At 32.8% G+C, this 12767-nt stretch overlaps 1 protein-coding gene across 1 annotated transcript; it reads left to right on the forward strand.

Moving 5' to 3' along the window:
* The first annotated feature begins 864 nt into the window (after positions 1-864).
* On the forward strand, positions 865-3105 carry LOC115993599 (thaumatin-like protein 1). The gene is made up of 3 exons (XM_031117537.1): positions 865-1295; positions 1499-2168; positions 2645-3105. The coding sequence occupies exons 1-3, from the start codon at positions 1220-1222 to the stop codon at positions 2853-2855; spliced, it is 957 nt and encodes a 318-aa protein (XP_030973397.1). The 5' UTR covers positions 865-1219; the 3' UTR covers positions 2856-3105.
* The last annotated feature ends 9662 nt before the right edge of the window (positions 3106-12767 follow it).

Genomic DNA, 12767 nt, shown 5'->3' on the forward strand with positions numbered 1-12767 from the left:
TTTTCCTATCATCTGGGCTTTACACTTGTCGATCATCCAAACCTCCACTTGAGCATATGTCCCATCAGACACCTCTTTCAGTTCTTTGTGAGTTGCGGTAGCCAAGGTAGCACTGTTCAGAGGTCTTCTCCACATTAATGCGGCCAGGAAAGTAGCTGTAGTGCATTCAATGTGGCGGTGGCAGTTTTTGCTTAGATATTTTGTGTTTCCTTCATTTTCACGTATTTAGGGGATGGGCTCTAATGCCTGGGATGTCCTTTTGCTCCAGATTTTCAGTGTCCGAGGAGAAATTCCTCCTCGGACCTGTTTTCTTTGTTTCCAGTGATGTTTAACGTGGGTTGCTTAAGCCACGTTAACTCCTCGGATGGGCTGGTGTCCTCGGACGGGTCCAAGGCCCAACTTGTTATTTTGGGCCATAGTCCCCACAAGTACAAAATGGATATTTGTGAAAAGAAAAATAAATAATAAAAAGATAAATCCCATCAAATAAAATATAAGGTGCACATCACACACTCGTCGGCAAGGCCTCCAAAAAGGGTCAAGAGGGAAGGGTCGAAATCCGACGTCAATGACACAATAGGGACGGGGAGAACCCACAGAGACACATTTTTATCATCCCTCTCAACTGGGTGATTTTGTTTTAGCCACTTTACACTTGCACGCTAAGTTGAAGCTTTATTGATATATTTTTTTAAGCCATTTTACACTTTTACACTAAGTCGAAGCTTCATTAGCACTTAAGGTGCAAGTATACGAGAGAGCCTTCAATTCTTTGTCTTTTTCCAACAGTGACAGTTTCTCCTTTAGCTCCCTTTGTTGTTTATGCTTAACTCTTTTATAAATAGGAACGTAGAGCAATTAAATAGAACTCCCCACTACTCCCTCAGCCTCCTTCTATCCACTCTTTTTTTTTTTTTTTTTCCAAGTGAAAGAGAGTGACAAAAAATAATAGTGGTAGCTCCTTCCATCCACTCTTTTCCAAAGAGAAAGATGAGAGTAACAAAATAAGTAGTTGCCACTTTGTTTATGGGTGGTCACTCCCCATATCTTCTCCATTCCTCCTCTCACTGCCATCTATCACTGCAAAAAGCCTTGCCTTGGCTACTGTTATTCTTAATTCTGTCTCTCTCAGTCTCAATTCAAACCCTTCTTTTTTACACATTGAGAATCCAAAATATCGAATCATATATTTGAAATTTGATAATATTATTCACTCTTTATGGAACTTTTCTTCTATTGCCATCATCATTCTTACACTATGATCCTCAGCCTTGCTATTCTCTTCATTTCCAAAGGTAAATAAATAAATAAAATTTCCCATTGATTTTAAACTCTGCCTCTTACATTTTTAACAAAAACAGTAAGACATAATATAAGTCCATAAATAATTCGGGAATCGGGGATATTGAACATCAAAATGTGTCTACTAATTGAGTTACAAGACTGTAGTGATGACTAATCTCATTAATATTGTTTTTCTCTGAATGTACTTTTACAGGGGCTTCAGGTGCTACATTCACATTTGTGAACAAGTGTGACTACACAGTATGGCCAGGAATTCTATCAAGCGCAGGTAGTCCGAAGCTAGAGTCTACAGGTTTCCAGCTCACAAAATCCACCTCTCGTTCTTTCCAAGCCCCAACCGGCTGGTCCGGTCGATTCTGGGGCCGTACTGGTTGCAATTTTGATGGCTCAAACCGCGGCTCCTGCGCCACTGGCGATTGCGGCTCAGGCACAATTGAGTGCAATGGAGCTGGAGCCACACCTCCAGCCACACTAGCCGAGTTCACGCTCGGGTCAGGCTCAGCTGACTTCTACGATGTGAGCCTCGTTGATGGTTATAACCTCCCAATGATCGTTGAAAGTAGTGGTGGATCAGGTACGTGCGCTTCCACTGGTTGCGTCAAGGACCTTAACCGTAATTGTCCTGCTGAGCTGAGAGTTGAGGGTGGACAAGCTTGTAAGAGTGCGTGTGGGGCGTTTGGGACACCTGAGTACTGTTGCAACGGCGATTATAGCTCACCGGCAACTTGTAAACCTTCGTTGTACTCGCAGATGTTCAAGAATGCTTGTCCCTTGTCTTACAGTTATGCTTATGATGATGCTACTAGTACCTTTACTTGTACCGGAGCAGATTATACAATCACATTTTGTTCTTCGCTTCCAAGGTAAAGTTGTCCTTAGTTTGAGTTTGCTATAAAACAGAGTTTAGATGCCTGCTGATCTTTGTTTTGTATGAAGAATTTAGAATTGGGGTTTCTGGAAACCTATTGCTTTTTTGGACAATTTGATTCTCTTATGTTGATATAATTGTATATTGATTCCTTTGCTGTGACAAACTATTATGAAAAAAACTTATATACAATACTTTAATTACATTATATTGAGTTTCCCAATTATATTCAACACATAACTATATTGATCATTGAAATTCAAACATTGTTTTCTTTTTCAAAGACAATTAAATCGAATACAACCATATGTAGGAATTTAACGATGTCCTGCACCTAAATTATTATACCTAGGTTTTATCCATCCATATTCATTAGTGTGGAATGTGTATTACACTTGTAGTAATTTCTAATTTTGCCTGATGCTCATAAGTATCGTTGTAATTGAGAATTTGGAATTTGTTCTTGTGCAGTCTAAAATCTTCAAGAGATTCGCCCCCTACGATAGCAGGAACAACAACAGATGGGTCGGGGTCAGGACCAATTGAGCGGGCTGAATTGGCCACTACAGAATGGCTAGCCAATTTGGCCACAGGGGACTCAGCCAGAACTTGCCCTTCTCTAACTTTATCATATACATTGATTTTGGGGCTCTCTCTCATTCTGTCATTCTTACTTTTGTAGTCTTTTAATTAGAGACTGAAAGATCCAACACCACCATCAAAGATTGTGGTGACTTTAGGTATTGCCTCAGGCCTAAGGAAAGTTGACGAAATCCATATTTAAACCTCCCACTTTCTAAGTCCCCAATGTTTAAAGCCAATAGTAAATACTCCATTTATTAGTAAAGCGTAAAGCATTTCAATTTTCTTTGTATAGTGCTCATTTCTATGATTTTTGTGGTTTATGAAAGAACTATTTCACACTTGTTAAAGTTACTAGTTGTGATTGATGGATACAGAATCTAACACCAATTTTATATGAACAAACATTATGGTTATTATCCACTAATCGTAGTTTATTAATTCAACAACTTGTGAAAAAAAGTTTGTGCTAATGGACTACTTTGAAAGATAAAGCAAATACTAGTAGATTCATGAAATCGAAAGAAACTACCACTTGGCTATTGAAGCTATTCTTTTTATTTAATTAATTGAATCAAATTTAGGAAAGTGAGCGTTTTTAATATACGAAAATGCCTTAGCTTTGCGGGAATCGCAAGCTTAATACTTTTGTCTGCCATAGGACGATGGTTTTTTTCTTTTTTTCCTTTTGTAAACTTTGCTTTAAGCTCTGTTTACTTCAGAAGTTCAAAATAAGAAATAAAATGATTAAGTAAAAAAATGCATCATATGATAGACTATCAAATTCCACTGTCTATGAGAATGTACAGGTCAAGAAAAGATTTATAAAGTATATTATAAAGACAGTTAATACTTCGTTGACTCACCAGCTGAGAGAGAAGAGAAGTATATGTTCAATGTCGAATATATTTTTCCACGAAAGAAATTGCAATTGGGTTTATTTATTTTTATTAAGAAAAATCATAAGCGAAGGATTGACGTAGAGCAATCGTAAAGTTTTTATATTTATTCACCCAGTTTAACTAACAAAAAAAGTTTTTGTATTTATCTCATAGGTAAAAATATGGTTTTGGTCCTTAAATTTTATATAAAGTTCTATTTTCTTATTTAAATTATCAAAAATTCTTTTCTGGTTCCTAAATTATTAAAAACGATACACTTTGAATGTTGTACTTTCTAAATGAATTAGATGCAAAACTCATTTTTTGCACCCGCTATCTCAATGTGTCATTTGAAAGTGAATTTCACATTTGTGAGATATAAACTAGATAAATGTTACAATCAGCTATTACCCAAAGGAATAAATCCAATCCTACATAAAACTGTCTCACCCGTGAGGCGACAGGGGAGATTAAACTCTCTAATGCATATCCAGTCTTATAGACATGACTCCACTAATTTATTTTCAATTAGAGCAGTAAGACTTCAGCACTTATAACCATCCTCCTTTAGCAATTTGATATTTGCCCACAGTCACGAGAAATTATTAGTTCATTGAAAAGATTGCTGAATTGTTATTATTTCTTTGTTTGGGATGACTGTATCAACGGTCCTCCTGATTGACCTAATAATTTTTTCACAACAACAGGGGTTTGAATCATACAACTAAAAGTTATTGACATCAATCATCATCGCCTTTTCCGTCGAGATATTTTATGAGCAAAGGTGATATTTTTAGGAAATAATCAGGCAGGATTTTAGATATTTGATTGAAATATAATAATTGTTCCGTTGAAAATTTTGAAAATGTTTGGCTAAGCCTAACGTTATTCAAAAGTCAAAAGCGAAGCACCACCTCAAGGAGTGATCGCTTTTAAGGGAGAATTTTCACTCTGGATTTTTAGTGCACTACATAGGATAGGGAATTCTTAGCCCCAGGACTACTTAATTATTTATACATGGAATATAGAAGCCACACATCACCATTTTAGACACATATCGTGTTCATATCACATCCGAAATATTGGAGTTAACATATATTTTACACCTTCTAAATTTGAGTTATGTTTTAGTTTCAGTTACACTCTCACTCACCATTTTGGCCGTGTGTGAAAATTATGAAAATTGATTATCTTCACATATGAAACAAATCTTCACATCGGAAACAAACATGGTTGTTTTATATTGAAAATTCATTCAAAGATCTTCATATTCAAGACCGGTGTATCTTGTTAATGATTTCTTCTTCTTTTTTTTTCTTTTTTTTGAGAAGAAAAAACTGGAACTATCATTAAAAGAGAAAATTAGCCATAATTGGCAAAAAGAACATCATGAAGGTGTGGAGCCGGTGCAGACTTAGGATTTTTGTTTGGGAGGCAAAATTGTGCCAGTAATATTAGTCAAAACAAAACCCCATGCACATGTGTAAAAACAAATATATATATATATACACACACACGTGTGTGTAAACCTTAATATTTTAATACCAGAGTAAGTCATAATTTATAGATATATTGTATGCAAACTTATCTTTTTATAAACTTTAATGAGTATACAAAAGTTATCTAGTTTAATATTAGATTTTGAAAAATATCAACAAAAAAAACTTAATCTCCAATAAAGATTACGCTCATTGTTGATCTTCCATAAAATAAAATTCTTATACCATTTTCATAATGAAATTTTTTAAATTTTCATTTGAATATAAATTACAAAATTTTCTAGCAAAGTTAATAAAAAAATTTAATGGAACCACTAAAGTCTTCAAAGACATGAATGATCCAAAACTTTAATAAATACAAGAGCATTTTTCACTATAAAAAAAAATAATAATAAAAAAAAATTGAGAAAAACATATACTACCTTGTCTTTATATATAACTATTAGACCAATTGGATTTTTTTTTTTTTTTTTAATAAGAGCATTATTAAACTAACTCAACTATATGGGGGATGGGGCTAACTCCTATTTTTTGTAGCTAAATATTTAATTTTTTTTTTCAAAATTATACATACTATAATTTTTTTTTTTTCTTTGGGAGGGGTGGGGGGGGTGGCCCCCCCAAGGGTGGTTTTAGCTCTGCCCCTAGTGTGGGAGAATACCCTCCATCCACATCATTAAACCACTAACTTGTTTCCGTAAGGGATTTTGTAGAGGCAAATAGATGACCATGGGTTGCAAAGGATTCATCTCCCACTTCTAAAATATTGATGACAACATTGGAGTCTCCCTTAATAATGATGGATGAAAGACCAATCTCATGGGTAAAAGTAAAAGCTCTCATAGTCACAATAGCCTCTACATCATCAATCGATTTCATTTCTTTCCTGAACATGAAGTTGTGGATTTTTATAAAAATTAGTCGCAAACTCGATGCGTGGGAATATACAACTATTTTGTAACGTGATATAATGTATAATTTATTCTATAAGATGTACTAGAGATATTATTTCTAAAATTATTTTTCATCTCTCCATCTCTACAAATATATCATTCTATTATTTTGAGTTTTTTTTTTTTTTTTTTTGGAAAAACTTTGGTGCATTTGATTGATATTATTCCATTAATTTTTTTTAAGATAAAAGATAGAAATCCTATTCTTTTTTCAAGTGATCTATATTATTCAAAATTTTGTATAGTGTGTTATGGTTTTTTTTTTCCTACAACTAAAATTTTTAAGTTCCAAAATTAATTATTTGAATTTATTATTCTATTAAGAAGATTATCATGATAACCAAACATCATCACAAATTTATAATTTATATTGCTCAAATAATTTACAAAGACATTCAAATACATAATCATCTCACTTCTAAAATATCTAAAAATTAACTCAAACCGAAACTATAAGAGGGATAAAGAGTACATATGATAAATAACTCAAAAAACACACCACCAAAGTGTATCATCCAAAAGTAGGGACACAAAAAAAAAAAAAACAAAAATCATCAATCTAAAATAGAGTTGCAAGAAAGAATTAATAAGAGAGAGAGAACAATCACCTTTTTTGGAAGAGAATGTGAGACAAATAAAAAAAATTATATAAAAGAAGATGAGTAGAAGAATATTCAAAAGAAAATGTATAGTTGTAAACACCAAATCATGCTATGTAATAAAATAATGTTAAATCATTCTGTAATTTCATAGGATAACATGTAACAAACAAAGAAAATAAAATTAAAAAGATAAAAATTAAAATGTTACCAAATCATATCAACCTAAAGTAGAGTTAAACATAAAAATTCATCAATTTAAAGAATTAAACATCCACCAAAAGAAAGAATATATATATATATATATAGAGAGAGAGAGAGAGAGAGAGAGAGAGAGAGAGAGTATTCACATTTATGTGTGAGCAAAATATGAATTGAATGGAAGAGAAAATAACAATTTTTTATAGTAAAAAAATGGGGAAAATAAGAATCAAAATAAAAGGAAGATAAATGGATAGAGAAATTGTAAGATTAAGATATAGAGTAGTGGGAAGATAAAAAGGTAAAAGTAAGTAAATGTTGGAGAATGTATAATTGTAAAGTGGAAAATTAATAAGGAGAAAAATAAGTAAAAATGTGAGCCTTTTTGTGTGAGCAAAATATGGATTAAATAGTAGAGAAAATAACAAATTTTTATAGTAAAAAAAATTTGGAAGAAGAAGAGTCAAAATAAAAAGAAGATGAATGGATGGAAAAATTGTAAGTTTAAGATATAGAGTAGTGAGAAGATAAAAGGGTAAAAGTAAGTAAATGTTGGAGAATGTGTAATTGTAAAGTGGCAAATTAATAAAGAGAAAAATAATTAAAACAGAGAGAGAAAATATTGAAAATAAGTTGATGATGTAGCGCTGATGTGGCTTAACAAGAGCGCAGCAATATTAAACTTTACGATTCAACTTTTAGATATATATATATATATATATATAGATTAAATCATTCTGTAATTTCATACGATAACATGTAACAAACAAAAAATTGTTAATTAAAAAGATTAAAAAAAATTAAAATATAACCATATCATATCAACCTAAAGTAAAGTTAAACATAAAAATTCATCAATCTAAAGAATTAAACATCCACCAAAAGAGAGAATATATATATATATATATATATATATAGAGAGAGAGAGAGAGAGAGAGAGAGAATTCAACTTTTTGTGTGAGTAAAATATTAATTGAATGGAAGAGAAAATAAAGATTTTTTTATATTAAAAAAAACGGGAGAAGAAGAATTAAAATAAAAGGAAGATGAAGAGATAGAGAAATTGTAAAGTTAAGATATAGAATAATGAGAAGATAAAAAAGTAAAAGTAAATAAATATTGGAGAACGTGTAATTATAAAGTAGCAAATTAATAAGGAGAAAAATAATTAAAAATGAGAGCATTTTTGTGTGAGAAAAATATGGATTGAATGGTAGAAAAAAAAATTAAAGTAAAAAAAAATTGGGAGAAGAAGAGTCAAAATACAAAGAAGATGAAGGGATAGAGAAATTGTAAGGTTAAGGTATAGAGTAGTGAGGAGATAAAAAGGTAAAAGTAAGTAAATGTTGGAGAATGTGTAATTGTAAAGTGGCAAATTAATAAAGAGAAAAATAATTAAAATGGAGAGAGAAAATATTGAAAATAAGTTGATGATGTAGCGCTGATATGGCTTAACAAGAGCGCAGCAACATTAAACTTTACGATTCAACTTTTAGATATATATATATATATATTAAATCATTTTGTAATTTCATAAGATAACATGTAACAAACAAAAAATTGTTAATTAAAAAGATTAAAAAAAATTAAAATATAACCATATCATATCAACCTAAAGTAAAGTTAAACATAAAAATTCATCAATCTAAAGAATTAAACATCCACCGAGAGAGAGAGAGAGAGAGAGAGAGAGAGAGAATTCAACTTTTTGTGTGAGTAAAATATTAATTGAATGGAAGAGAAAATAAAGAATTTTTTATATTAAAAAAAACGGGAGAAGAAGAATTAAAATAAAAGGAAGATATAAAAGGAAGATGAAGAGATAGAAAAATTGTAAAGTTAAGATATAGAATAATGAGAAGATAAAAAAGTAAAAGTAAATAAATATTGGAGAACGTGTAATTATAAAGTAGCAAATTAATAAGGAGAAAAATAGTTTAAAATGAGAGCATTTTTGTGTGAGAAAAATATGGATTGAATGGTAGAAAAAAAAAATTATAGTAAAAAAAAATTGGGAGAAGAAGAGTCAAAATACAAAGAAGATGAAAGGATAGAGAAATTGTAAGGTTAAGGTATAGAGTAGTCAGGAGATAAAAAGGTAAAAATAAGTAAATGTTAAAGAATGTGTAATTGTAAAATGGCAAATTAATAAGGAGAAAAATAATTAAAAATGAGAGAGAAAATATTGAAAATAATTTAATGATATGACGCTGATGTGGCTCAACAGGGGCAAAACAACATTAAACTTTATGCTTCAGTTTTTAGCTATATATAGATATAGATGTTTCCAATGGTCCTAAATCTTTTAAAATTTTCATGTTCAATATGTAATATTCACCTTCTTATCGAGAGACCATAATATCTTTTAATCCATAGAATAATCAAGGGACTTTGTTATATATTATCATTACTATTTAAGGTGATATTTACTATTTTATCCACCAAGTTATTTAAAACGTCCTTAGTCCCTTGTTTGAGATCTAAGTCATTCTTAAATTTGTAATTAAAAAAAAAAAAATTCTTCTCCAAAAAACAAAAAAGTCTATATATAAAAAGTGTCAATGCCAAAGAAACAGTGAATTTGGTTTATTCTACTCTTTTCGCTTTCTTTTTTTTTTTTTTTTTTTTTGAGTGGTAAAATGGCCAGTTGAACACGTTTTTTATTTTTTATTCTTTTATATACATATGAGCTACTCTAATATATATATATATATATATATATATAAACACAACAAATTGCTACAATATTTTAACAATTATTGAGGTGTTCATTTCATGTAAGCCAAAATAAAATAAAAATATATTATATTAGAACCAACTACAACTAAAAATAAAGGTATTGTAAAAAAAATATATAACATCTATAACATTTTTTACAACACTTTCATAATAAAGCATGGAAGTTAAATTGTTATTGGTTCTAATTTAAACTTACCAATAAAATTACTTTTTTATTTACCAATAACAACTCGTAACGCTTTTTATTTTTTATTCTTTTATATACATATGAGCTACTCTAAAAAAATATATATTAATACAACAAATTGCTACAATATTTTCACAATTGTTGAAATGTTAATTTCATATAAGTCAAAATAAAATAATAAAATATTATACTAGAACCAACCACAGCTAAAAATAAAGGTATTGTAAAAAAAAAATGTATAACATCCATAACATTTTTTAGAACACTTTCATAATAAAGCATAGAAGGTAAATTGTTATTGATTCTAATTTATTACCAATGAAATTACTTTTTTACTTACCAATAACAACCCTTAACAGCATACTACTTATGATTTGTTGTGAAAATATTGTGGATATAGCATTTCTCTTGTGAAAATATTAAGACAATTTGTTGTTGTCATAATATTTTCGTAACTACTAAAGTATCAATTCTTTACAAATCAAAATAAAATATAACAAAATTATGGTGTTACAAAAATGTGGTACCGTTATGTTGTGTTTTTAGAAAAAATTTTGGGTTTAGTCAACTTTATTTAGCCAAAATTTACTGTAAGGACACAATTCCATTGCGGCCCAATAATGATGTTGGGCTCGCATATGAAAGATCCCTCACAATATGATTTGTAGAGAGTGGGCTTGAAAAGCTAGCCGCTGGTCAATTCAACCCTTAACAGCATACTACTTATGATTTGTTGTGAAAATATTGTGGATATAGCATTTCTCTTGTGAAAATATTAAGACAATTTGTTGTTGTCATAATATTTTCGTAACTACTAAAGTATCAATTCTTTACAAATCAAAATAAAATATAACAAAATTATGGTGTTACAAAAATGTGGTACCGTTATGTTGTGTTTTTAGAAAAAATTTTGGGTTTAGTCAACTTTATTTAGCCAAAATTTACTGTAAGGACACAATTCCATTGCGGCCCAATAATGATGTTGGGCTCGCATATGAAAGATCCCTCACAATATGATTTGTAGAGAGTGGGCTTGAAAAGCTAGCCGCTGGTCAAGGGGCGATGCCCGGTCATGGTTTTAGAGGAATTCATGTAGAAAAAAGGAGTTGGGCTTGAACATTTGAGCCCTAAGGCGTCGCACCCTATGGGATGGGACTCCTCGGAGTTGATCCGAGGACCATTGAGGCCTTATCCCGGTTACCCAACGACGGACTTTCTTCAGTGAAGTCCGGTGTTGTTGAGATGTTCTCCCCCATGTAGTCTTTCTTTTTCGGAGGTGGGATGGGACTCTCCTTTTAGATTTACTTACTTTCTTCCTTTATACTCGTCTGCGTTAATTGTCCTTCGTCCACGTGTAGGGTCAATCTTTACAAGACTGATATTTGTCCCATCAGTCTAATCCCAGAATTGTTGGGGATGGTTGATAAGGCTGCAGAGTACGGCTCTGTCAGGTGCTGGGTCTTATCTGGAAGGGTAGTAAGGATAACTTCCCCAAGATATTTTGGATCTCCTTACAAATTCATCCCTATACCAGTTTTACCCCTTTATTCCGGTGGGATTCTGGATCTGCCGAGGACTGAACTGTCCTCGGCTACCTCCCAAAACTGTTTTGTGCTCTGTATTGTAGAGCTTGGGCCACAGCTCTCCTCGGATTGGGACTTCGGATTTTCCAGGAGCAACTGGGCCTGGCCCTTAAATTATTGGGCCCCACAATAGCCCCTCAAAACCCTGCTACCCAACTTCTTGGTTGGAAAGGAGGGTTTTGGTAAACCCGGGCCTTCAGTATGGCTTTATTTAATTCAGCCCTGCATTTAATGTGGGCGGTTTTCCACCTGTCCAGGAAACTCGCCGGTTTACCAGGTATTCCCTTTAATCCGTTCGTAATCTACTCCTGCCGTTTGGCTGTCCAAGATGCGCCTTTAATGACTTCCCCTTACGAGGCTAATTTGCGTTCGGCGGCTCATCTGATGAGGTGGGGAAGTGGAACGGACACACCTTCATTCTTCAGATTCCTTTTGGAAACTTGAATGAATTTAATTCCCTTCGTTTTGCCCTTCCTATAAGAAGGCAAGTAGGGGGCCATCACTTTCGTGCAGACTCCCTTCCATCCTTCTGAGATCTGAAACCCCTAGCCTCCTTTAGCGTTCACTTAACCCCATTGCCATACACCCAATCAGAATGCGTTTACCACAACGAGTGATGAAGGAACCATACCCCTCCTCAAAGCACCGTGTTCTAATAAAGCTCGAAATGGCTCAGTCAGGGCAAGGCTGGCGAAGACTTAAGATTCGTCTCACCTTCCCTTCAGCCAAAATCCGAAGCAGGGACTCATCACGTCCAACTTTCGGCGTGATTGAGTCGAGAACTCCCATCATCATAACCAACCGCTCTCTTATGAGCTCACCTAATATGGCCCCAGCGTGTCAGGAGTCAGGACCGAGGCAGGGATTAAGTGTCTCTGCTTCTTCCTTTCTTCGTTCACTGGTGGCCCTCTCCGCCTTCCTTTCCTGGTCTTCCCAGCACCAGATCCATTCCGGTGCTTTCTCTTCTCCCTCTTTTGCTCCTTTTCTTTCTTTTCATCTCTTCTCTCTTCTTCTCCTCCTTCCTTACTCATATCCTCCATCTTCTTCATTCATCTCCTCCATCTTCTTCATTGATTTCTTCCTTACTATTTCCTTCTTCATTTTTTCCCAAAGAAGGTTCTTATCGTAATATGAGCAGTATTGAGACAGAGATTGGAGAGACTTTGAAGACGAGTTTAAAAGACGCCTGACTGTTTACATATCTGTACTACGGATGTTATTGTTGCTTAGGCAGTTCACATTTTATATAGGCTTGTTTGAGCCCCTCTTTGTACGTTGTAATAATTTTTCGTATTAATAAAAAATTGTTGTCATTTCATTTCGCATATTCTGTCTCTTTGTTTTTGTAAATTTGCAAGTGCTGCTCGGCT

Source organism: Quercus lobata, chromosome 6 (assembly GCF_001633185.2).
Source record: "Quercus lobata isolate SW786 chromosome 6, ValleyOak3.0 Primary Assembly, whole genome shotgun sequence".
In the NCBI taxonomy this organism is placed as follows: Eukaryota; Viridiplantae; Streptophyta; class Magnoliopsida; order Fagales; family Fagaceae; genus Quercus; species Quercus lobata.